Genomic DNA, 27,169 nt, shown 5'->3' on the forward strand with positions numbered 1-27,169 from the left:
CAGTGGATCACAGTATTCTGCTGACTCGTTTGCAGCACTTGGTGGGCATTGTTTGTTTGTTTATTGCAGGGGTGTCAAACTCATTTCACATTGTGGGCCGCATATGGCCTCGGTAGATGTCAAGTGGGCCGGACCATTAAAAATGACACCATACTCTGCTGTAAATAACCAAAATAATATGTATATCCTTTGTTTTGGTCTAAAGAAGCACAAGAATACTAGGAAAATGTTGAAATTTAATGAATATATTTTTTACAAAACATTACATGAAGGACCTTAGATTTTCTTAGACAAATATGCAATTTACTTTTATCATTCACATATATGCATTGCAGCTGATCCCATTGACTGTACAAAGGCACCAAACCTTAACAAGTAATTGGTATTGAAAAATATAGTAATGCACTTTTAAGATTAAATGAGATTTATAAAGAAAGGAATTTTTAAACCATTTACACGAGCATATAAATTCTAAATGTAATCCCTGCCTACACCTCACAAACTAAGGAGAGTGCTATAATATGTGTAAAGAATAAAGTATTCACATATCCTTGATAGCGTCTGCTGTGTTGGGTCTGTCTCAGTGACAGACTGAGCCTGGTGTTGTCTTCTTCTCTGATCAAAACAAGGTTGTCTTTTTCTCTGATCAAAACAGTGTGTCCCCCTAGCGGATATTTCATGAATTGCACCTCATTAAAAATATTAATTCCGTGTCTTTTATGCATTTTTTCACTTTTAAATTATCCTGCGGGCCTGATCAAACCTCCTTGCGGGCCGTTTCAGGCCCGCGGGCCGTATGTTTGACACCTCTGGTTTATTGAACATAAAACATATACAGTAATAATTTGACAGAAAATAAGGTAGATAAAATAGTAAAAAGAAAGAAATCAGTCTTCATTCAACACAGTTATTATGTTCAAGGGAGTAGGCGGTAGCGCTCTTGAGTGGTTTAGGTCCTATTTAGCTGACAGAACCTTATGTGTCAGCCTTGGCTGCTCTGAGTCACGCACTGCTCCCCTGTCATGTGGTGTTCCACAGGGCTCTATTCTGGGGCCTCTGCTGTTCTCGCTGTATCTGCTCCCATTGGGTTCCATCTTAAGGAAACCACTGCTATGCAGATGATTGCCAGATCTATGTCCCACTGAGCATTAAAGACGTCTTCTCATTAAGGCCACTTCTATCCTGCCTGGAAGAAATCAAAACCTGGATGGCACAAAATATCTTGACTTTCAATGAAAAGAAGACAGAGGTGATACTGTTTGGTCCCAGTGGCCCTTGTACATCCCATCCTGTAGACTTGGGCCTCCTGTATCCTTATCTTAAGTCAACAGTCTCAAACTTTGGCCTTAAACTGGACAGTGATTTCAAACTTGACCGGCAAATTGGTGCCGTTGTTAAATCCAGCTTCTTTCACCTTAGACAGCTGGCCAAAGTAAAACCTCTCCTCTCTCATGAACACTTTGAGACAGTAATTCATGCCTTTGTCACATCCCGGCTCGATTACTGCAATGCCCTTTACTTTGGAGTCAGCCAGTCCTCCATTAAGTGTCTCCAGCTGGTCCAGAATGCCGCTGCTCGCCTCTTGACTGGCACTCGTAAGATGAAGCACATAACTCCTACTCTGGCATCCCTTCACTGGCTCCCCATACATTTTAGAGTTATTTTAGAGTTATTATATGTGTCATCGGAGAACTTCTGAAGCTGGCAGTTTGGAGTGGCGTGTCTGAAGTCTGAGGTGTAGAGGATGAACAGGAATGGAGACAGAACAGTCCCCTGCGGCGCTCCAGTGCTGCAGAGAAGCCTGTCCGACTCACAGCTCTGGAACCTCACGTACTGCGGCCGATTTGTGAGGTAGTCTATGATCCATGCTGATGGTCCACTCCGGCGTTCTGCAGTTTGCCTCCCAGCAAGTTGGGCTGGATGGTGTTGAAGGCACTGGAGAAATCAAAGAACATGATTCTCACAGTGCTCCCAGCCTTCTCCAAGTGTGACAGCACTGAGTGGAGGAGGTAGATAATGGCGTCTTCCACGCCGATGCCAGGCTGATAGGCAAACTGCAGCGGGTCCAGTGCCGGGCTCACCAGCGGTCAAAGGTGGGCGAGGACGAGTCTCTCCAGCGTCTTCATCAGGTGAGATGTCAGCGCCACCGGTCTGTAGCTGTTCAGCTCCTTAGGGTGGGGGGTCTTGGGCACTGGGACCAGGCACGAAGTTTTCCACAGCTGTGGAGCTCTGCCCAGCTTCAGGCTCAGGTTGAACATGTGCTGGACAATGTCACACAGCTGGTCAGAGCAGGTCCTGAGGAGCCGGGAACTGATCTTGTCTGGACCTGCTGCCTTCCTCACATTAATCTTCCTCAGTTGGTTCCTCACCTGCTCTGTTGTGACGGACAGGCAGGAACCAGGTGACAGACTGGGTTGATGAGAGCTGGTCGAAAGAGGAGGGGGAGGAGAAGAAGTCCTCAGTGAGAGTGGTTGCAGTTGGTGGTTGGGGGAAGGGACAGACGACTGGTCGAAACGGTTGAAAAAACGGTTCAGTCCATCTGCCAAGTTCTTGTCCTTCTCAGTCAATGTCTTTGGGCTGTCATGGCCTGAGATGGTTTTCAGGCCCCTCCAGACACCAGTGACATTGCTGGTCTGCAACTGGTCCTCCAATTTCATCCTGTATATCTTCTTCCTCTCCCTGATCTTTCTTCTCAGCCGAATCTGCACGGTCTTCAGCTCCTCTCTGTCTCTCGACATAAAAGCTCTCTTCTTCTCCTTCAGGAGGGCCTTTATGTCGGGATTAATCCATGGTTTGTTGTTGGAAAAACACTGCACAATTCTGGTGGGAACGGTGTTCTCCTCACAGTAGTTTATGTATGCCGTGATGGTGTCAGTGAGTGCATCAATGTCCTCCCCGTGAACCTCGCTGAAGAGTTCCCACCTGGTTGTGTCGAAGCAGTCCCGCAGAGCATCTTCAGCTTCCGTGGACCATTTCCTGACCATTCTGGTCACAGTTGGCTGCCTGTGCACCAGGGGTTTGTACACAGGCTCGCGAAATACCAAGTTGTGGTCTGCTCTTCCAAGAGGGGGGAGGGGGAGGGGTTTTTATATGCCTCCTTGGTATTGGCATAAAACAAGTCCAAAATTTTATTGTCTCTAGTGGCACAGGTTACATATTGCGTGAAGGTTGAAAGGGAGGACGACAGAGAGACATGGTTGAAGTCCCCAGAGATGATCAGCAGGGCGTTGGGGGACTGTGTTTGCAGCCTGCTCACGACAGTCATCAGGGCATCACGCGCTGCATCACCATTAGCCGACGGGGGGACGTACACTGTCACAGCTATGACGTGTGAGAATTCCCTCGGGAGATAATGGGGCCTGAGGCTAATGGCTAGCAGCTCAATGTCTCGGCTGCAGAGTTTGTCTTTGATCGTGATATGCCCCGGATTGCACCATTTGTCGTTCACAAAAACAGCCAGTCCCCCACCTTTTCTCTTTCCACTCCCTTCATTCCTGTCCGCACGTATGAGTTGGAAGCCGTCCAACTCGGCATGTGTGTCCGGCGTGATCGCTGTTAGCCACGACTCCGTGAGTAGCATTAGGCTAGCCTCGCGGTACTCCCTTTGATGTCGCGTTAGCGCCGCCAGCTCATCCATCTTTTTCGGGAGCGATCTTACATTCCCCATGATGACGGACGGGAGGACATGTCTGTACTTTCTCCTCCTTGTGCGGCGGTCCTTCCCGGCTCGACACCCTCGTCTCCTCCTCTTCAACTCGCGTGGGATATCCGGTTTGTCACCGGCCAGTAGCCCGCTGTTAGCCCGCCATGCTAACAGCTGGTCCTTACTGTAAACAATGGAGTTGCGTGTGCCATCGGGATCTCCGTTCACAGGATCCGTAAAAAGATTAAAGCAAATAAAGGAGATGAGCAGAAATGAAGCTGCCCCTCTCCCCCCCGTCGGTTTGGGGTACAAAACCACGCAAAACAAAATGGGAAGAAGAAATAAATAAAATAAAAGGACGAAAAGAAACTCAAACAGGGATATGCGCTGCTGGAGAGGCAGCCACTCAGGGGGCGCCATCATAAAAAAAAAAAAAAAAAAGGATAGCTCAGTTTACGACTGCAAAACATACAGGTAACTTTGGTCTTGTCAGTGGAACAATCTGGCAACTTTTTAAAAGTAAACTTTGCATTCATAAACTCTAAGTATCCGTTTTGGTGTCTCGCGCTGCCCGTGGCTGGCGAGCGGCATTGCGCACATTCAAAATCAAAGCCTTCCAACTGATGCATGCAGGTCAGTGGTTTGGATTTAAAATAATGTAACAAATAAATTTCTTGGTGGTCAACTAACGATGCGTTCACCGAGGGAGAATGATAACTCTGTCAGAATGGCACCAAGAAGCATTCCAAAGTTGAGATAAAAAATAAAGTCAATGTTAACTCTACTTCAAGGACCTGATTTTTTTTTTTAAATAGTTAGAAAACGAATTTTAGCTATCCCGCAAACAGACCAAGTCTAGGGCATACTAGGCAACCCCAAGTATCCAACCACGGCACTTTCATTCAGATCTGATGTCCCATTTCAAAATAAAAGGTCTCGGATATCAGTAATTTTGTTCTTTTAGCCTGATTAAAAAAAAAAATTCATGAAAACATTTATTTTAGTTATTCTGCAACCACACCAGGTCTATGGCACACTGGGCCACCCCATGTTTCCATACTAGGCAACTCCAAGTATCCAACCACAGTACAGTAAATATTCCCATCTTCTTTGAAACGGAAATTCCCTCACCCGGACTAAAAACCTATGCATTAAAATTTCGATTACGATGTTAAATTAACGATCAATTCATAACGGAATTTCCACGACCCGAAGCCATACAGAAGCACGCAGTGGCGCAAACACAAGCAAGTCCCGCTCGATACTACAGAATAACTCTGTCCGCGCCGCTATTTTCTCTCGATACAAAACGGCGACATGTAAGTCACTCTATTAGCATGAGTTTTACTGGAATAGTGAACAAGTTTTATTTCGTTCACAGCTCCGAGTTTCCTGAACGCAACATACTCATAGCTGCTCTACCATTGGCTGATCGAGCATCATCCTGGCCTGCCATTGGCCAAGTGGGACCTCAATATCTTTGTGTGTAGATCGAGTGGAATGCATCCGATTAGCTTCTCAGAGTAAATTGCTTGTAGCGCGACGGATAGTCGAATAAACGAATGTTGAAATGTTTTACCTGTTATCTTGCTAAAAACCTTACGCTAACTGGAGCACTAATTAGAAGGCGAGTTCCATCGCGCTAACAATGACCATCGAGGACTTCGAAGCGTCCCGTGGCTGGCTTTAAAAGTTCATTGCACAAGATCAGCTGAGCAACGCTGTCTTGGGTGGCGATCGAGGGGAGGTCGAGTTAGAGACAGTGAGATAGTGGAAAGAAAAGCCACCGGGTCTGTTACTTGTCTCATTTTAGAGTAAATAGTCCAAAGTTTGTTATCCTGAATTTTGTTCATATACCTGTACAGTATACTGTACTGCAGCTTTTGTGTTATAAACAGTGTTCATCCAGTGTTCTTCCCCCTCCTGAGACGTCAGATAGCGGACCACAATTTCCCCCTGAAGTCGGCTTCCATGGCCTCACCGAACTCCTCCCATGGCCGAGTTTTTGCCTCGGCGACCACCGAAGCTGCATTCCGCTTGGCCAGTCGATACCCGTCAGCTGCCTCTTGGATCCCACAGGCCATAAAGGCCCAATAGGACTCCTTCTTCAGCTTGACGGCATCCCTTACTGCTGGTGTTAGGATTAAACAGTGTTAGGCAGTGTTGTGTCCAAGGACCGGCAACCCGAGGCCAAGGCCAAGGACTTGACTCCGAGGCCAAGGCCAAGGACTTGGAAAATTTTCCGGGCAAGGCCAAGGACCAAGGACTTGCATCCGAGGCCAAGGCCAAGGACCAAGGACTGATTTTGAAACTAAGCCTACTGTTTCATAATATTTTTCACAGCGATTAGCCTACAAATCTAATGACCAATTTGCCTCGTAATCGTGCCTCGTGTTGTATTTCGCTCTCGCATTCTGTGCATACGTCACAGGTGAGTTTAGTGATACGCCCTTTGGACGATTCATACGAAAAATCAGACAAGCATTCCCATTTCTTAAATATCGTAATTAGTAGACCTTGGTGAGTTTTTTTCGCCACCATCTCAAACTTTCATCCGCGCGATTCCTCAGTTTGCGGACTAAAATAACAACCCGCATGCGCACATAACGTCATCTGTTGTGTCCCCCCCAACACTGAAAACAAAACAAAACGAAAGTAAATTAGAAGAAACACACTCACACACCACACCACATCACAAACACACATTCAGGCGCAATGAAATCGCGTGGATCACACAGTCAATTCAAGTGCGGTGACTTTTATAATTAAACTATTTTTCGGTACCGTGAAAATGACGCCACGGAAACGACACACTACCGGTAACGATTGTTACTGTGAAATCCTCAGGCTTGCCGTAGTTTTTTTGTTTGTTTGTTTGTTTTGACTGAGAAATTTCCTTGCGTCCCAAAAACGCACATTGTTTGGAACTGTGCGTCCCGTGAGAAAATTATGCGTCTAGGACGCGGGACGCAGAGGTAACGAGATGGCTGAATCTCTAACCATTCTATGAGTACGACTATTATTACCACTACCACTAATACTACATTAATTAATACCTTCAACTTCACAATAATAATAATAAATAATTAAATCAACCATGATTTTAAACTATGTATTATCAATATTCATTATTCCAAACATGAGAAAGCATTCAGCAAACATAACTGGAATCAAGCAAAAGGACTCCAAATCCCAACGGCCAAACCCGGAAGTGAACTGCTGACATTATTGACTTCAGCTGTAACGCAAATTACTTGGTTCAAACAAACATTCGAGTGACGTGACGACTGTGCAAAAATAACTAAATAAAAGACACCACTGTTACAGAAAGGCTTTACACGCTATTTAAACTGCCGATCGCGCACGCAACAAATCGTTATTGAAACTAACTGTGATGCCGCTCTTTATACGTTGCGCTAACTGTTACCTCTCAGTGGCAGACTGGCCTCTTAAAGCGCCAGAGTTAATCCATCAATATGGGTTTCCTTGGATGGAATTTATTAGATTCCTTTGTGATTTTTACGGTCCTTATAAAAGGGATTCAAGGCTCTAATCCCTCATTGTGTCCGAGGACCGGCAATCCGAGGCCAATGACTTGACTCCCGAGGCCAAGGACCAAGGACTTGACTCCGAGGCCAAGGACCAAGGACTTGACTCCGAGGCCAAGGCCGAGGACGAGGCCAAGAACCGGCTTGAGGAACACATCTCTGGTGTTAGGAGCATATATTTTTGCATTTCATTGCTTGTGTTGTTAAACATGTATTTTGTTCACATACTTGCATGTTCATAAAGGACATGTACCATGCTCATTTCCCACATACGGAAATTATTTTTTAAGGAAGGATTGGACAGCACAAATATGATTCCTTATGAGAGAATATTTACTGTACTTGAATTCAGATCTGACTATTTTAAAATGAAGTTGAGTTATCCCTCAAACACATGAAGCCTAGGGCACACTGTGATACCCCAGGTATCTAATAAGACTACTTTCATTTTTATTATCCTATCTGGTTGCGAGATAGCAAAAACTGATGTTGCAAAATAACAAAACTGATTTTAGCCTAGTGTGCCCGAGACCTTGTGTGATTCCGGGATATCTAAAATCCATTTTTAAATAATTTTTTGAAATCAGGCAAAAAGGTCAAAATGTCAGTTTTTAGAGGTCTTTTATTTTGAAAGGGAACATCAGATCTTAATGGCAGTCGTCTGGTTGGATACCTGGGGTGGCCCTGTGTCCTTAGACTTGATCTCGATGCAGAATAACTAAAATGTATTTTTTAATTTTTTTAATCAGGTGGGGGGTTTTTTTGTCATTGATGTAAAGTTAACATTTACGTATTATTTTTATCTCAACTTCACAATGCATCTTGGTGCTGTTTTGAGAGTTTTCATACCCCCTGGGTGAACTCATGGTTGTCTGACCGCTGAGAAATTATTTTATAACATTCTAAATCCAAACCACTGACGTGCATGAATTCATTTGAGAGCTTTTTGTAAGGTAGCTAACGCCGCTCACTGGCAGATAACCGTCATGCTCAGTATTAGAAATCGCTGTACGTCATGCTCAGTATTAGAAATCGCTATGGCGGCTGTCTTAACTTCAACTTTGCGAGTGGAAGCTGGTGAGACCGCAGTGCTTAACTGAGCTGGCTCGCCGCTAACATTGAGGCACTTGTGATCAACACATCGCCCTGCGGAGATCGTAAGCATAAAGTGTTGTCATTTTCGTGTGAAAATGTGTGCAAGAAGGACAGCAGGGCACGAGGAGGAACTTTGTAGAACAAAAAAGGACCGCTTGCGACAACGTCAACTGCTGGGCGCCATTAGCAGTATGCAGCCAAGAATTGTTCTTCACAGATTAGGATGGGTCTTTCTTGTACGCTGTGTGTGTGAGTGTTTGTGTACAAACACACTGCGATAACTCACTTTTCGGGGTTAATGGGTACTGGACCCTTGCCGCGATAAGTGAAAAACCGCGAAGAAGGAGGTTTTGCTCTGAATTTTCATGGAAGTGAATGTGGGTACCAGATGGGCGGGGTTGTTAAAATGCACAGACAATAAACTCAAGGGATAAATCCACTCGTGCTGTAATTGGTCATCGTCGCACCGGAAACCAATCATGCGCCTTGAATGAGTGCCCGTTGCTGATACAGTACAGGCATGTACAAAATCTCTTGAGTCGTTCCTCTTTTTTTTTTCTGAATGAAATACTTTGGGGGAAAAAAATGATGTACTGAAGCTGCGATAAATGACACACGACTTAGCGAGGGATCACTGTATAGTAATCATTCTTTTTTCGCGGTTCAGAAATGCCCCTCGAAAGGTGAAAAGCATGAGGTAGAATTTGTGCTCTGGACTTATCCATCACTCAAAAATATACAATGTCACACTCTGTAAAAGTCTTTTCACAAATAGCCAAGGATTAAAAAAAAGAAATACACCACCACCATGGATAAAAATAATCAAAGAAAGAAAGAAAAATCCACCACTAATATATGATGCTGGTCATGTCACTTACTGTGTTGTAATCTGAGCTCATCTCGCCTCACCGAGTCACCTTCATTGTATTGATAAACCATAATTCCATGGGTGTTTTTTTTGTCTTCCTGTGTTTTGCAGACATCAGTGAAGATGTTTGTCGTGACCGGCTGGATGCAGAACCCTCTCACATTAAAGAGGAAGAGGAGAGCAGAGAGGTCTCCCACATTAAGGAGGAAGAGGAGGAGCAGGCTCTTTACATGAAAAAACAGGAGGAGCCAGAGCACCCTTGCACGAAAGATGGTGACAACACCTCATCAAATGTTGATGATGACGATGAAGAGTCTGATGGTGATCTGACATGTCACACTGACAACAAACCCTGGAAATGTTTTGTGTTGGAAGATGTTTACTTGTCAGGTTGATTTGAAAAAACACACAAAAACACACACTGGTGAGAAACCTTTTGACTGTTCAGATTGTGGCCAAAGGTTCTCTCAGGAGGAAAGTTTCACAAGGCATGCAAGAACCCAAACTGGTGAAAAATCCTTCTTCCTGCTTAACTTGTGGCCAAATATTCTCTGAGAAGGGACACTTAAAAAGCCACACAAGAACACACTGGTGAGAAACCTTTTGCCTGCTCAACGTGTGGCCAAAGATTCTCTCAGAGGGAACTTTAAAAACATACACGAGAAGCAGAACTGGTCAGAAATATTTTTCCTGCTTAGCTTGTGGCCAAAGATTCTCTCACAAGCAAAGCTTAAACAAGCATGAAAGAACCCACACTTGTGAGAAACCTTTTGCCTGTTCAGATTGTGGCCAAAGATTCTGCCAGAAGGGACAATTAATTATACACACAAAAACCCACGCTGGTGAGAAACCTTTTGCCTGCTCAGCGTGTTTTGAGATTCTCTCAAAAAGTAACCTTCAAAAGACACACCAGAACCCACACTGGTGAGAAACCTTTTGCCTGATCAGATTTTGGCCAAAGATTCTCTCGTCAGGGAAACTTAATTCACCACCCAAGAACTCACACTGCTGAGAAACATTTTGCCTGTTAAGAAAACATTCTCTCTGAAGGTAAATTTAAATGGTCACAAAAGAACCCACACTGTTGAGAAACCTTTTTCCTGCTCATTTTGTGGCCAAAGATTCTCATGGAAGTCTCAGATTAAAAGAGATGATAGTCCTCCGGATCTTCCTGGAATTCCGAATTTTCAAATTTTCATGAAAATTCCCCTGGAAAATTGAGGAAAAATTTCCTAAAACAGTCAATAGTCCGCTGCTCTCTGCTGTGCGTGCGTCAGCGTGCTCATGTATGCACACGCGCGTTTCTGGGTTTCAACCAATCAGCACCGGCGCAACCAACGTCACAGATCAAAGAAGCTTTGATCTACGACAACAGCTAAGCTTGCGGACACGACATGACGCTCGAGGTTGGACAGACACGTTTTTCTGCAAATATGTGTTTCTCCCTTTTGTCCAAATTTTGCTTTCATGAGTGTAGCCATGTTGAGTCACAAACACAAGTAACAATACCACCCCTCCCCTTGCATTCTTATGGCCTCACTATATCTCAGAGATTTTGAAATTTCTGCCAGAGCGGAAATCACAAAGGGTGCACTTGTGCACACAAAAGGCAGATTAATCATTGAATGTCGAGCGAGTATTTGAATAACATTTTATGTCAACTAATTCTCACGTGATTGGACACGTACGGGTCCAGCGCAATGTTCAAACGCAAGCTGACATACGTGCAATAGATGCGAGTGTTAGGAACACGTTCAAGTGGTCATGGCTTGAGGAAAAGGACTTGAACAGAGATTTTTTTGTCCAATTACATTAGAAAGGTCGACAAACCTGGTAAATTGGTTAAAATCTCAATTTAAAAAAAAATCCTCGTCTCACCCCTCGGGTGGTGTCCGTCCCCCATTCAGCTCGGGTCCTCGACCAGAGGCAAGGAAGCATGAGGATTCTGCACAGTATCCTTGCTGTTCCCAGCACTGCGCTTTTCTGGACTGAGATGTCCGATGTTGTTTCCGGGTTCTGTTGCATCCACTCATCTAGTTTGGGGGTCACTGCCCCCGAGTGCTCCGATCACCACAGGCACGACTGTCACCTTTACGTTCCAGGCTCTCTCCAGCTGCTCTCTGAGCCCTTAGTATTACCCTAGTTTCTCGTGTTCCTTCTTTCTGATGTTTCCATCACTTGGGACCGCTACATCCACTACAACGACTTTCCTCTGTCCTTTATCTATGATTACGATATATGTGTGGTTCACCATTACCATCTTGTCAGTCTGGATCTGGAAGTCCCACAGGATCTTCGCTCTGTCATTCTCCACCACCTTCGGAGGTGTTTCCCATTTTGACCTTGGGGTTTCCAGTCCATACTCCGCACAGATGTTTCGGTAGACTATGCCAGCCACTTGGTTATGGCGTTCCACGTAGGCTTTCCCTGCCAGCATCTTACACCCTGCAGTTATGTGTTGGATCGTCTCAGGTGCCTCTTTGCACAACCTACACCTTGGGTCTTGTCTGGTGTGGTATATCTGGGCCTCAATGGCTCTGGTGCTCAGGGCCTGCTCCTCAGCAGCCAGGATGAGTGCCTCTCTGCTGTCCTTCAGGCCAGCCCTCTCTAGCCACTGATAGGACTTCTTGAGATCAGCCACTTCAGTTATGGTCCGGTGGTACATCCCGTGTAGGGGCTTGTCTTGTTTGTTTGTTTGTTTGTTTGTTTATTGAACATAAAACATATATACAGTAATAATTTGACAGAAAATAAGGTAGATAAAAAAAGTAAAAAGAAAGAAATCAATCTTCATTCAACACAGTTATGTTCAAGGGAGTAGGAAGAAGTAAAAAACTTATCTAGTCCTACCCCGTTATGTGATTGTATCTAATAAATCATTTTTATATCAATCAGAAAAGAAAAAAGTAAGAAGAAAGAAGTCTCCATTAAGGCTCATACTTTACCCTTAACCGTGATATTTTTACAACTTTTGGTTTGTATCGGGATTATATACTTCCACACCCTGACACTCTTGTGTCAATTTTCTCTTGTATTCATAATGGATATTTATATACCTTTCTCTATTTATCAACTTAGTTCTGATTTAGCATTATATTTAATGTTTTGAATTTATCATTTTAACTCTGATTGATGTAGGTTGTTTGTACTATTTTTTTGAATTTGTTTTTGAACTCAGCAAGTGATTTACTCATTTTCAGGTCCGTTTCGAGATTATTCCACAGATTAACACCTTTGATAGATACACTTCTTTGCTTGATGTTTGTTCTTGTTTTGAGTTTTTTGAATAAGTTGGTACCTCTTAAATCATAGCTGCTTTCTCGAATTTCGAAAAACTTCTGAATGTTTTGGCAGAGCAGGTTATTGTGTGCTTTGTACATTAATTGGGCGATTTTAAAGTCAACCAGGTCATAAAATTTCATCGTATTTAATTTGATAAATAGTGGATTTGTGGGTTCCGTATATTTTGATCTATTAATAATTCGAATTGCTTTTTTTTGTAGGTTGAGAATAGGGAGTGTGTTTGTTTTGCAGGCATTTCCCCATATTTCCACACAGTAGGTCATATATGGTAATAATAATGAAGTGTATACATTATACACTTCATTATGTATAATGTATACACTTCATATACGTACAAAGATCTCTTATTTAGCACTTCCTTGGTTTTGTAGAGGATCCCTACGGTTTTGGCTATTTTTCTTTTTACATTATCGATATGTGGCTTCCAACATAGTTTTGAGTCTATTACTAAACCGAGAAACTTGGTTTCATACGCCCTTTCTATCTCAATTGAGTTTACCCTAATTTTAGCTTGGTGTTTGATTGGTCTTGTGCCAAAAACAATTAACTTCGATTTTTTCAGGTTAAGTGACAATTTATTTCTGTCGAACCAGTTTTTTAATTTGTTTAATTCGTTTTCTACGGTTGTCAGGAGCTGTTTCAGGTTTATTCCAGAACAGTAGAAAGTTGTATCATCAGCAAATAGGACACATTTAAATTGTTTTGAGACCTTGCAGATATCATTTATATATAAGATGAATAGTTTTGGACCAAGCACTGACCCCTGAGGAACTCCGTGAGTGATTTTCAGTTGATTCGTTTTTTTATTGTTGAGTTGCACGTACTGATATCTGTTTTCTAAATAACTTTTTATCCATTTATAAGATACACCTCTAATGCCATATCTTTCTAGTTTTTTCAATAATATACTGTGATCTATTGTGTCAAAAGCTTTTTTTAGATCTAGGAAAACCCCAACAGTAAATTCTTTGTTGTCTATATTAGTGGCTATTGCTTCCACAAACTCCATAACTGCCATTGAGGTGGTCCGCTTTTCCCTGAAGCCATATTGATTCTCACTTAACAGCGCATGCTTTTGTATAAAGCTATCAAGTCTGCGAGAAAATAGTTTTTCTAATATTTTTGAAAATTGTGGTAGTAGTGATATTGGTCTATAATTTGTAAACCGATGTCTTTCTCCACTTTTATAGATTGGAATAACTTTAGCAATTTTCATTTTTGATGGAAAGATACCAGCTTTGAATGACAGGTTGCATATGTGCGTGAAAGGTCGCACTACATATTCTATAATCTGCTTTATTATTGTCATGTCAATATTAAAGCAAGCATCATGTCCTCCCATGATGGTCCCTCTTCCAGCATCTCATCCTCTGTTCCCCATTGTCTGAGACATTCTCTGAGTACGTCATCCATTGGAACCTTCTCCTTGATGTGTTCATGGAGCTTGGATGTTTCATCCTGGACAGTGGCTCTCACACTCACTAGTCCCCGGCCTCCTTCCTTTCGGCTTGCGTACAGTCTCAGGGTGCTGGATTTGGGATGGAACCCTCCATGCATGGTTAGGAGCTTTCGGGTCTTAACGTCCGTGGTCTGAATCTCTTCCTTTGGCCACCTTATTATTCCTGCAGGGTATCTGATCACTGGCAGGGCATAGCTGTTTATTGCCCGGATCTTATTCTTGCCATTGAACTGGCTTCTTAGGACTTGCCTCACTCGCTGGAGGTATTTGGCCGTAGCCGCTTTCCTTGTTGCCAGTTCGAGGTTGCCATTGGCTTGTGGTATACCGAGGTACTTGTAGCTGTCCTCAATGTCTGCTATTGATCCTTCAGGGAGTGAGACCCCTTCAGTGCGGCCTACCTTTCCTCTCTTAGTCACCATCCGACTACATTTCTCAAGCCCGAATGACATCCCGATGTCGCTGCTGTAGATCCTGGTTGTGTGGATCAGGGAGTCCATGTCCCTTTTGCTCTTAGCATTCAGCTTTATGTCATCCATGTAGAGGAGGTGACTGATTGTAGCTCAATTTCTGAGGCGGTATCCATAGCCTGTCTTGGTGATTATTTGGCTTTGGGGGTTCAGTCCTATGCAGAACAGCAGTGGGGAGAGTGCATCACCTTGGTATATACCACATTTGATGGACACTTGGGTAAGTGGCTTGCCATTGGCTTCAAGTGTGGTTTTCCACATCCTCATTGAGTTCGCAACGAAGGCTCTTACCTTATACAACTCCAAGCATTCAGTGATCCATGTATGTGGCATCGAGTCATAGGCTTTCTTGGAATCCATCCAGGCTGTGCACAGGTTGGTATGTCGGGACCTGCAGTCTTGTGCGACTGTTCTGTCAACCAGGAGCTGATGTTTGGCTCCTCTGGTATCTCTACCAATGCCTTTCTGTGCTTCGCTCATGTATTGATTCACGTGTGTCCACTTATCTTAGCCGCAATGATGCCTGACATGAGCTTCCATGTTGTGGAGAGACAGGTTATTGGCCGATAGTTGGATGGGACTGCACCCTTTGAGGGACCCTTCATGATCAGGATCATTCGCCCTTCGGTTAGCCATCCGGGGTGAGTCCCATCCCTCAGCAGCTGGTTCATTTGTGCTGCTAGGCACTCATGGAGTGCTGTGAGTTTCTTTAGCCAGTAGGTGTGGACCATGTCCGGGCCTGGTGCTGTCCAGTTCTTCATATCTGAGACTCTTTCCTGTATGTCTGCCACTGTTATGGTAACTGGGTTCTGTTCAGGGAGGTTGCTGTGCTCCTCTCTCAGGGTCACCAGCCATTGTGCACTGCTGTTATGTGCAACCTCCTTCTCCCATATGCCTTTCCAGTACCTTTCAGTTTCCAGTCTTGGTGGGTCAGCTCTGTTGTTAGTACCCTGCCACTGAGCGTACACTTTCGCAGGTTGTGTTGCGAACAGCCTGTTTATTCGTCTGGCCTCATTCTCTTTCGTGTACCGCTTTAGGCGGCTGGCCAAGGCTTGGAGCCTTTGTTTGGCAGTTTCGAGTGCTTCAGGTATGGTCATCTGGATGTACCTCTCGGGTCTCGGCCTTTTCATTACACCTCTCTGGGCCTCCATCAATTGACTCACATCTTTCGAGCCGCCGTGATCTTAGCCTCCAACCGTCATTTCCATGATGGGTAACGTATCTCATGGCTTCCATGGTTGCTCTTATAACGAAGCATCTCTAGGATCACTGATGCTGAAGCGTATATCAGCTCATTGGTTTCCGTGATCGTTACGGTAGGGATTGCCCTCAGTGCTGCATTCACACTTACCATGAGACTTTCAGGTTGCACTTCACATAGCCGTTTTAATCGGTTTCTAGGTTGCCCAGCTTTCATTCTCGCCATGGTCTTAGCTTTCAGGTCAGTTGCTGCCTCGCTCAGCATTTCATTCATTGGGGCTGGCCTCCCAATCCCATCATCTGCATTCATTGGGGCTTGCCTCCCAATCTCTGTTATGACCTCCTCCTCTGATCTGGCAGCCTGGGGCCCTTCACCATGGAACCTGCGTTGTACCTCATCAATCTCAAGTTGTGACAGCAGTTGCCGTTTGTGGATGTTGGAACACTGAGCTACTGGTTGTTTCGTGGTCAACCGTGACTGTGGGTTTCGAAGTAACCATTTAGCCCACATTCTCTGCATGTAACCCCTCTGACTAGGGTTGCTTGAGTAGTAGCATTCCAACAGAGCCATATTATTGCATCTCGCCCATCTCCGCTTTGTTCCGGTTGCCCATTTTTCATCAAGGTGCTCTGGTTCCCCAGCACCTGACGCAGACCTTGTTTGGCCGGGCGACGTCTGAGCCGGCATGTCATTCGTTTTATTGTCTCTCGCCCAAGGACCCACACTGGATGGTGTTATGTGCTCATTTTTGCCCCAAGCGGGATTCGAACCACCGTCTCCCGTACGCCAAACCGATGCCTTATCAACTGAGCTGTCCAGCCACTCTTATTTTTATATATATATATATAGATATATAGATAGATATATCTATATATCTATATATATATATACACACACACACACACACAGTCAAACCTCAGTTTTCGAACGTCTCTGTTCTCGACCAAGTCGGTTTTCGACCAAAAATTTCAAGTTTTTTTATGCCTCGGACAGTCTTAGCCAAGATACAATTTGTTACAAGACAATTGTATGGAGATTTGATACAAAAGGATCCTAGCATTGCTCCTGAAGAGTTTGATTTTAAAAAAGCAAGCAGAGGATGGTTCAAAAAGTTTCAGAAAAGAAGTGGGATACACTCCGTGATTCGTCATGGGGAGGCAGCCAGTTCAGACAAGCCAGCTGCCGAAAAGTTTAAAGTTGAGTTTGAAAATCTCATCAAGGCCGAGGAATATCTTCCCCAGCAAACTTTTAATATGGACGAGACTGGGCTTGTGTCGACAAAGCGGTTCAGAAAATGGATGGACATACAAACACACACACACACACACACACACACACACACACACACACACACATATATATATATATATATATATATATAGAGAGAGAGAGGGATATGTATGTATGTATATATATCAGTATATATATATGTGTGTGTCTACGTGATAATGTGTGCGTGCATGCGTGTGTGTGTGTACACATACACTGTCGAGGTTTATGGGGACCCGGCCCATTGAAAAACCGTGAAGGAGGGTTGAATTTTTGTGTTAGTGTATGTGAGTAGCAGCGTGTTTAAAACATGAAAACAGAGATTATATTTCACTTATTTGAAACAAAGACTACAATAGTACATGTATTTACTTAAATCTTTAATGATAAAATCTTATACAGTACCGTATTTTCACCACCATTCGACGCACCGTATGGTTGGGCGCAGTCTCATTAATGGGTGCTATTTCTGTATTTTACACATAGACAAAACGCACTGTATTATTGGGCGCAATTTTAAAGTGGTAAAACATACGCCAGCTTAAACATACGGCATGCATGCGCGCACGCTACAAACACGTTAGCTTGTAGCATACGGTAGCATGCCAAGACATACAGATACAAGCTAAAAACACGTTTTAAAAAAGGCAACGGAAAACTAAGTTCCGTTGTATTTTATTTAGCCATCGTACAATGTACTCACGTTTTTCGATCAATCATTACCCAGAAATCCATCAAAGTCCTCATCCTCTGTATCAGAATTGAACAATTGTGCAAGTACCGGTAATCCATCAAAAACGCCGTGTTCCCTCTCGTTGTCAGTCACTCTCATTGCCATGTGGCTCCACAGAAATGATGCCGGCTTTGCCAAAAACTCAAACAACAGTGCAAGCAGACACGTTCGTCCAAGCAGCCACAATCCATTCGCAAATTGTGGCGTAACTCGCCCGGCGCTGCCTCTCACTCTTTGTAAAGTTGTGTTTGCCATCGATCATTCATTGTTCCCATGCCGTTCGCAACTTTACTTTGAACGCCCGGTTGATGCCGATGTCCAGCGGTTGGAGTTCTTTAGTCAAGCCTCCGGGAATAACGGCAAGCTCAGAGTTCATTTGCTTGACTTGGTTTTTCACCGCTGCTGTGAGATGGGCACGCATGCCAAAAGCATAACCGATGGCTTGAAGTTTGAACTGAGCTTCGTAGGCGTGTCTCTTTGTAGAATTTATTTTCGGGGGTTCTTAGAAACCAAAACCGAAGTTGTTTTGCAACAATGCACATAGCCACACTCTATACAGGTGTTGGTACCTGCTTGGGGCGTACCTTTAGCGTCCACTTACACGCCCACCCTTCACTCATTGGCGGACTTCTTCCCCGCATGCCTGTCCTCACTCACATCTGCCTTTTCTCTCTCTCGCTCTCCATATGTGTATATATATACACGCTCACCCTTCACTGATTGGCCGACTTCTTTGCCGCATGCCTGTCCACAGTCACTTCCGCCTTTTCTCTATATAAACAGCGTGTCGGCTGTCAGTCAGGTTTTGGAACTCAGCGCATAGACAAGACGCTCCGCATCATAAGGCGTCCTGTCCATTTTGGAGAAAATTTTAGACTTTTAATGGCGCCTTATAGTCGTGAAAATACGGTAATTAACATTCAGCACTCCTCTCTGAGCGAGGCGTCGAAGGCGGCTCTCACTTTACGCTCTGACGGTGTCCATCTTGCTCCTGCCAGCTATCCCGTCCCAGCCAACGTGTTTATGATAAGACAATTAATCAGTATTGATGAGGAAGAGGCAAAGAGAGATGTGCTGCTGCAGCTTTTCGACAAGCCCAATCATCCTCTCTCTCTCTCTCTCTCTCTCTCTCTCTCTCTCTCTCTCTCTCTCTCTCTCTCTCTCTCTCTCAACGCCTCCCCCTTCTCTGTCCCTGCCGCGCACAGAGCAAATAGAAGAGACAGTTTGCCAGAGAATCAACAGCGTGACGTGACACGAGGCTTTCTGAGTGTCTCGTGACACTCGGCGGGTTTTGCGAAGATGTGCAGCCAATCAGCTCACGGGATAATTCCACTCGTGCTGTCATTGGTCAACGTCGCACCGTAAACCAATCATGTGCCTTGAATGAGTGCCCGTTGCCTATCCTACAGGCATGGACAAAACCTCTGAGTTGTTCTTGAATACAGTACATTGGGGGAAAAAACGTGATGTACTGATACCGCGATAAATGATTTTTCAGGGTTCAGAAACGCCCCACGACAGGTGAAAAGCACGTGGTAGAATTTGCGCTCTGGACTTTTCCACCACTCAAAAATGTGCAATGTCACCACTCTGGACAAGTCTTTTAACACATAACCAAGGATTTTAAAAAATGACATAATAAACCACCACCATGGATATAAATGATCCAAGAAACAAAAAATCCACCACTAATATCTGATGCTGGTAATGGCAGTTGTAATCTGAACGCATCTCGGTCTCCGAATCACCTTCATTGCAATTATAAACCATAATTCCATGGGTGTTTTTGTGTTCTTGCAGATATCAGCAAAGATGTTTGTCGTGAGCAGCTAGATGCAAAGCCCTCTCAAATTAAAGAGGAAGAGGACAGCATAGAGGTCTCCCATTTAAAGGAGGAAGAGGAGGAGCAGGCCCTGAACATTCAAAAAGAGGAGCAGCCAGAGCACCCTTGCACGAAAGATGGTGACAACACATCAAATGTTAATGAGGATGAAGAGTCTAATGGTGATCTGACATGTCACACTGATAACACACCCTGGAAATGTCCTCGGTGTGGCAAAACGTTTACTTATCTGAGTCATTTGAAAAGACACGTGAGAACTCACAGTGGTGAGAAACCTTTTGCCTGTTCCGATTGTGGCCAAAGATTCTCCCATAAAGGAAATTTAAAAAGACACACAAGAACCCACACTGGTGAGAAACCTTTTTCCTGCTTGCTTTGTTGCCAAAGATTCTCTTGTAAGGTAACGTTAAAAGCACACACCAGTACCCACACTGGTGAGAAACCCTTTTCGTGCTCAGTTTGTGGCCGAAGATTCTTTTGGAAGGGAAGCTTAATGAACCACACAAGAACGCATACCAGTGAGAAACCTTTTTCCTGCTCAATTTGTGGTCGAAGATTCTTTTGGAAGGGAAGCTTAATTAACCACACAAGAATACACACCGATGAGAAACCTTTTTCCTGCTCAATTTGTGGCCAAAGGTTCTTTTGGAAGGGAAGCTTAATTAACCACACAAGAATGCATACCAGTGAGAAACCTTTTTCTTGCTCAATTTGTGGCCAAAGATTCTTTTGGAAAGGAAGCTTAATTAACCACACAAGAACACACACCGATGAGAAACCTTTTTCCTGCTAAAAATACACATAAGAACCCACAGCGGTGAGAAATCTTTTGCCTACTCCATTTGTGCTCAAAGATTCTCGTGGAAATATCAGATTAATAATCACAAGTGTGAGAGATGAACAGTTCTGAATGAAATTTTCACCTCTCATCTGAGCAGGCTTCATGAGTCCGTGCACCAAGGCTGATTGTATTTCATGTACTTTTCCTTGAGTGTATTGAAAAGGTTGTTTTTTTTTGTTGGTCGTAATGAATTAGAAAATCTTGCTTTATCGCCAACATAATACTTTTGTATTTTTCATTTTAGTTAGTTTGTGTTTGGCTTTGAGTAGTGGTCTTTATATATAGTTTGTTTTCACTATTTTTCAGAGGAGATGTGGTTGTTTGATTTAGTTCTTAGTTTTTTTATTTGTTTCCTTTTTTCTTTTTGTTTTAAATTTTACCGTCCTTGACTGTACAGCACCCCACGTGTTGTGATATGTGTTTAATTGTCTTTTATTGGATGCGATCCTGAATAAAATGGACATCATCCATTTTGTCATAAAATGTGTGATGGAACCATGTAATTTGTTTTTTGATAATGTTTGTTGCTTGCTGGCCAATGAAGTTCTCTGTGCTCAAAAAACTTGGATCAGCTGAGTCTTCTTCAATTCCCTACCTCAATACCGGTAAGATTCATGACTGTTTTTCCAGCAGTGAGATATAAAAATAGGAGCCCCAAAACAGAAGGTTTGCTTGTACAGTGATCCCTCGCTCTAACGCGGTTCACTTTTTTAGTGCAGTTTTTTAAAATGCTTTTAAACAGTGAATTACGTTCTGCATCTTGATTGGCTAAGGCCCTGACTGACGTGAACAGTCTCCGCACCTTGTCTCTGTACAGCTTGCCAAATTTACCTTTGCAAATTTTGGGTCTTTGGTTTCATTGCATCAGTGGCGGATGTTGGTCTGACTCTCACATTTTCTTGCTTTTTTATTTTTATTTTTTTTTAATCTTACTTCACGGATTTCACTCTTCACTGGTTCTTTTTGGAACGTGACCCCCCACGATAAACGAGGGATTACTGTATTTAAATGTTGACATTCATTCTAACATGTCTCAAATATGGTCAGAATGGAGTTTTTGAACGCCGCTTTGAACTGAGAGGTCCGAGCTCCGATGTCAGCAAAAAAGACTCCAAATTCTTTTATAAATGGCTGCGGGCGTGCTGGAGCTTATCCCAGCTGTGTTGGGGCGGCAGGCGGGGTACACCATGAACTGGTTGCCACCCGATCGCAGGGCACATGTCGACGAACAACCATCCGCTCTCACACCTTCGGACAATTCAGAGCAGTGGTCTCCAACTCATTTTCACCAAGGGCTACATCAGCAAAATGGCTGTATTAATTGTAACTTAATATAATTAAATGCAATATAACTACTCCTTCATGTAACATAAATCTGAATGTATTACTTATTTAATTGACTATAAATAACAAAATAAAGATTGACTTCGGTAACAAATAAATGGTCATGTTTTTAGGTTTTAGAAGAGGAGATGCAGCCCGCCCAACACATCTGCACACTGATCTTTAACATGCACCAAATGTTCTCCTGAAAAAGGCTTGGAAGCATGGGCAATTTCTTCAGCAACAATAAAGCAAGCTTTCAATGCCTCATTGCTTTTGGCTATCCCAGTCGTCTTCGGGCATTAGGCGGGGGACACCCTGAACTGATTGCCAGCCACTCACAGCGCACACGTAGATAACAACCATCAACCTTCACACTTACGCTCAGGGACAATGTTGAGTGTTCAATCAGCCTGCCATGCATGTTTTTTGAATGTAGGAGTAAACTGGCGTACCCAGAGAAAACCCACGCAGGCCCCGGGAGAACATGCAAACTCCACATACGGAGGCAGGACAAAATGTACTAACAAAAAATTACTTGCAGGAGTACACTGGAAAAACTGCTGGAACGTGCACTGCTGGAACGGACACGGATGGCGGCCGCGGGTTGTGCGCCACCGTAACGCGGACAGGTGGCGGCTGCGGGACGTTTGCCACTGGAAATGTTGGTGGGCACAGGACTTGCGCTGCTGGAATGTGTTGGATGCCGCAGAACAGGGGTCCCAACCTTTTTTGCCCCACGGACCGGTTTATGTCAGATAATATTTTCAGGGACCGGCATTTAAGATGGGGCGGATTAATACAACAAAGTAATATGGTATGAGCTGCATGAAAACTGTGGTGTTTTCGAAATATAATAAACACAAGGAGCATCTAATCTGGCCGCAATACTGATCGCTATGTTAATGTTTAATGCCTTCAAAATACGATACAACGCAAATTCAAAGTGCATGAAAATGACGACTCACCACAGCCCCGAGCTTGATTTTCTGCAACTAGACGGTCCCATCTCGGGGTAATAGGAGACAATGACACCTCAAGTGTGTGGTTTATGTCCAGTCTACTTTGTAATTTTGTTTTAGTCGCCGTTGCTGCAGAAACCCCCCACCTCACACAGGTAGGATGTCAGAAATAGCAACAGTGCTATTGTGGCGATCTCAGAGTATTCAGCCATAACTTTAATCCAGTTGTCTCGAACGTACTTTTAAGTCCGCCGTCATTTGCGATCTCCAGCAGTTTTTTAACTCATTTTGCGACCTCCAACGTTTTGTTTTTAGCCTAATCGGTCACGTGACGGAGAAGTGTGGTTTGACGTGAGTCAAGCGTGACACAGACGGATGTAACGGAGAATCCGGTAATTTTTCAAAAGAAAACATCTTTCGTATTCCGAAATAAATAAAACGGAATTAAGGCAAGTTCTTTCTGTGCGGCCTGGCACCAAATGCCCTGCGGACCGGTACCGGTCCGCGGACCGGCGGTTGGGGACCTCTGCCGGAGAACGTGCGCCACTGGAACGGGTGGAAATGGCATCAGGCCTCTGGTCGTACGGTGCCCATTTGCTAGTCGGATCATTCTGTCATGATTTGGTGTGACGGTCGAGGACCCCAAAAAGCAGGGAGGCAGGAGAAGCAGAGTGGACTAAACAAAATTTATATTCAAAAAATACTTCCAAAAATGAACTCAAATACACAAACACAAAGCATATATGCTTTGAAATGCCCCCCAGGCCCCGCACCACTCCTGACAAAAATGAACACTTAACATTAACTTGTCAATGTTAATGTTTCAAAAACTTTCACAAAGATAAGAGCAGGCACATTTGGAAGGGGCACAAATGTCTCTATCACATCCTGATGGCCTCTCAGTGACAGGACTCACTCTGCCCCCAGAAGTGGTGGTTGCATGATGAACTGAACTGGTAGAGAGTTGTTGCTCAGGGCAAGATGCTGCTGCAAAGGCTCTACACCGGGGGTCGGTAACCTGCGGCTCCAGAGCCGCATGCGGCTCCTTAGCACCATCTAGTGCCTCTCTGTAGCTATATAAAAACTGTTTGAAAATGGAAAAAGATGTGGGAGGGAAATATTTTTTTTGTTTTAATATGGTTTCTGTAGGAGTAAAAACATGACACAAACATTCTTAACGTTTTCCAATGCTGTAGAAATGTGTTGAATAAATATTACATTTCAATGTTTCTATCAACAAAGATGTGCGTCATAGCCTGTGACACACGTTTCTATTAGTAGGGCTGGATGCAAGGCAGGCGGCTGTTGCAAAAAAGAACAAAAGGTATTTCATGTACAATTCACCAAGGGTACTGGCAAGAAGAATCTGGAGAGAAGCATTTTTAAAACAGTACACGTGAGCTACGACAGTTAAAACGCTGCAAAAAGTGCATCCCATGCCTCTGCGTCAGATCTCGACGAAGGTGGGTAGGCATGCGTGTGTAAGTGTGCTGTGTATGCGTGCGTGTACGGTAAAGGGTCGATCGTGGTTGGTTGGTTGATCGAAAAGTAGATATTTGGTCAAAAAAGGTTGGGCACACCTGCTCTGCAGGGAAAAAATATTTAATCATGAAGGCTAATCATGTAGTCATAGCAAACTTAGTCATTTTGATAGTAGGCAAATATAGCTCATGTAGATACATACAGCATGTGTTTCCTTCATTGTAAAGGTTTATAGAAGGCTTTTATTTTTTTGCAGCTCCAGACATATTTGTTTTTTGGTTTTTTTTGTCCTTTATGGCTCTCACAACATTTTGGGTTGCCGACCCCTGCTCTAGACCTTCGACTTGATGTATTATCTTTCCTACTTGTGGTATATGGTTGATCATTTGAAACTTTCACTTGGCCTTGGCCTTGAGTTCCTCTTTGAACATATTGAAGCATTAATCCTGTATTGAGAAATACAACACAAAATATCCAACGATTCTACAGTGAAATATAGTTTTGAACCAGGGGTGTCTTCCTCGGCCATATCGCCTCAACTCCCGCAGGATGCACCCGCCGCCACAACCACAAGGCTGCCGGAGTTCTGGCAAACTTTTGTGGGTTCAACAGGTCAAGGCGCTTTTCCACATACAGGAAACTCCGCTACAATGAAACCTACATGAGCAAAAATACCCCCTAGTGTGAGAAAATGTTCATGCATGAAAGTTATTCCCACTTTTCTGCTCCCCCGAAAATGTAAAGTCCTCCTGTTCCGTTATACATCTTTTTCTCTGCTCTTACCTCGCAACGATATTCACTACAACGAAAACAAGTCTTCCACAAAAGTCTCATCCAGGGGTGACCATTACATCGATCAGGATCGACCAGTAGATCAGGGACTGGTCCCAAGTCGATTCCAGGGGTGTAGAGAAAAAGAAAACCAAACAAACATTTGTGTCTCTGTGCATGTTTTGCTGTCAATCTAAAAGAGATTCAGCCTCAGACAGATCATCCAATCATCATGCAGAAAAGCTGAGCATCCGGGCCAACCGATACACGCCCACTGTCCATAGACTCTCAGAGGCGCTGAGCGTCTGGTGGGCGGGACAAAACCAGCATTTTTCCAATGACTCGTCTCGTTTCAATGCATTGGGACAACCTACACTGAACTCTCGAGACGCCCAGCGTCCGCGCTGTAGAGATTCAGCGTCCACACAGTTTAAAGCACAGTGAAGCTGCGGCAATGAAAGTAAATAGAGTCGCGTCGTAACCAGTAATAAGAAGCTGATTAGGAACAAAAGTTGAGCGTGTTGTAGCGCATATTTAGTCTATGACATGTTCACACAATTGTATGTACACACATATATTTGATCACTTTTTGACATTTTCGGGGAAGCGGAGCTTTCCTTAGAGCCTCTGGGCCTCCATCACACTTTTTTTTGCATTGACACCCCTCACGTGAGTGTTTTTATTTTCTTGATCTTGCAACTTTTTTAGTTCGTTCTGAAATGCGAGAGACCCATTTGGTCACGCACGGTAAGCGCTGCATGCTGCCCTATGCTGGTCAGAGTTGGTCATGGCAACCCTCTGCAAAAATACCATATGATTTCTTATTACCTTCCAAAAATACGCAAAAACATAAAACAACCACTCTGTGAACCTGAGCTGCACTCGAACCGAAAACCAAATACTTACGTGAAAGCAAAAATATTTTCTAAATACACCAAATTTAGATAGATAAATGAATGCCACGTCACCCTTATACTTTTTTTTTTGCATCGACACGGCTCGAAATCTGTTTCACATGAGTGTTTTTTATTTTCCTAATCTTGCAACTTTTGACTGTTTTTTTGGGATATCGGGGCAAAAAATATTGATAATGTGTTCACAAAGTTCGCTCTTCAGCTCTGTCTGGGAGATGCCTCGTCTTGGCTCTGAAATGCGAGAGCCATTGGCCGAGCACAGCAATATGTCCTCTGCTGGTCAGAGTTGGTCATTGCAACCTTCTGAAAGAATCCCGTATTTCTTTCGACCCTCTAATAACATATCAGCAGCAATAACATATCGAGACCACCATGTGAACACAAGCTGCACTAGAAACCAAAACCAAATACCGGTGGAAGCAATAAAATTTCAAATAAACCAGGTGTGTAGATAAATGAATGCCGAAATCAAGAATATATTTTTAGTGTTAAAAAAAGCAAGTTAAAATGTGAAACGTCTTGATAATGCTGTCCTTTTGCAGTCAGCAAAGCACTCCTCCTTCAGCTCAAATACTGAAAGAAAACAATCTAGTGAGTATCTGGTCATGACTAACGGAGGAGGTACAGTTGTAAATTGAGGGGTTCGTTGTTTTTTTTTAATGGATGGCTCTACTTTACGAACGGCAAAAGGAGATATGGAATCCTTTGAATGCAATTTTATTGAAAGGGGAAAAAAGACCTTCACCGCAGCACGTTCGAGAACACACTCTTCGCAGCTAAAATCGCTTCTTGCTTTCCCTAACTTCAACAGCCAATCAGAATCTATCAACATAAAATCATGTCTCGGCAATTTTAAAGAACAGAATGCAATTTAGGTAATCTTAACATGAAATAATATGATGGTCAAACATAAAATGATAATTAAGAATATAACATAAGCTTACACAGTCAAGGATTTTGCCGGCGTCAACTATTTAAAATCGTATAATCAGTTTCAATTCATCCCTCGTTTTATTATTTTTAATTTTATCTGTGGTTTTATTATTCTTGTTTTGGTTGTAAAGTGTCCTTGAGTGTCTTGAAAGGCGCTTATAAATGAAATGTATTATTATTATTATTATATTTGTAAACCGAGTGTATGGGTTTCAAAACATAGCCTGACTCTCTTGCAGGGGCGGTTCTGGATCAATTTCACTGAGGGGGCCGGGCTGGGGCCAGGGGTTTTGATGGGGGGGCACATTCAACCCAGGGCTAAAAAGACAGATTCGAAATCTTATTTGACTTTTTATTTCTTCAGACTTTGAAATTGTAGTCATAACATTACAGTGATGAGAAAAAAACAATATTACGAGGGCTAAAATGTCTGCAAGCGTAACAATACGCCGTGTCCATCTGTTGAGAATATTCAAGCCAGGGGATGATATGGTACCAGCCTGCCGGGGACAAA

General features: G+C 43.6%; 1 protein-coding gene across 2 annotated transcripts in view; it reads left to right on the forward strand.

Moving 5' to 3' along the window:
• Window positions 1-21,550, forward strand: part of LOC147188056 (uncharacterized) — a 32,822-nt gene extending 11,272 nt beyond the window's left edge. Inside the window, exons 2-3 of one of the 2 annotated variants that reach the window (XM_086100513.1) lie at window positions 9,266-9,475; window positions 19,387-21,550. In XM_086100513.1, coding sequence (XP_085956639.1) covers window positions 9,266-9,475; window positions 19,387-20,222 — 1,046 coding nt within the window. In that variant the 3' untranslated portion in view covers window positions 20,223-21,550. The remainder of the gene's footprint in view (window positions 1-9,265; window positions 9,476-19,386) is intronic. The other variant, XM_086100514.1, reaches the window with a different exon arrangement.
• Window positions 21,551-27,169: the final 5,619 nt, after the last annotated feature.

Source organism: Hippocampus guttulatus, chromosome 20 (genome assembly GCF_054856545.1).
Source record: "Hippocampus guttulatus isolate MCC_2025c chromosome 20, RoL_Hgut_1.0, whole genome shotgun sequence".
In the NCBI taxonomy this organism is placed as follows: Eukaryota; Metazoa; Chordata; class Actinopteri; order Syngnathiformes; family Syngnathidae; genus Hippocampus; species Hippocampus guttulatus.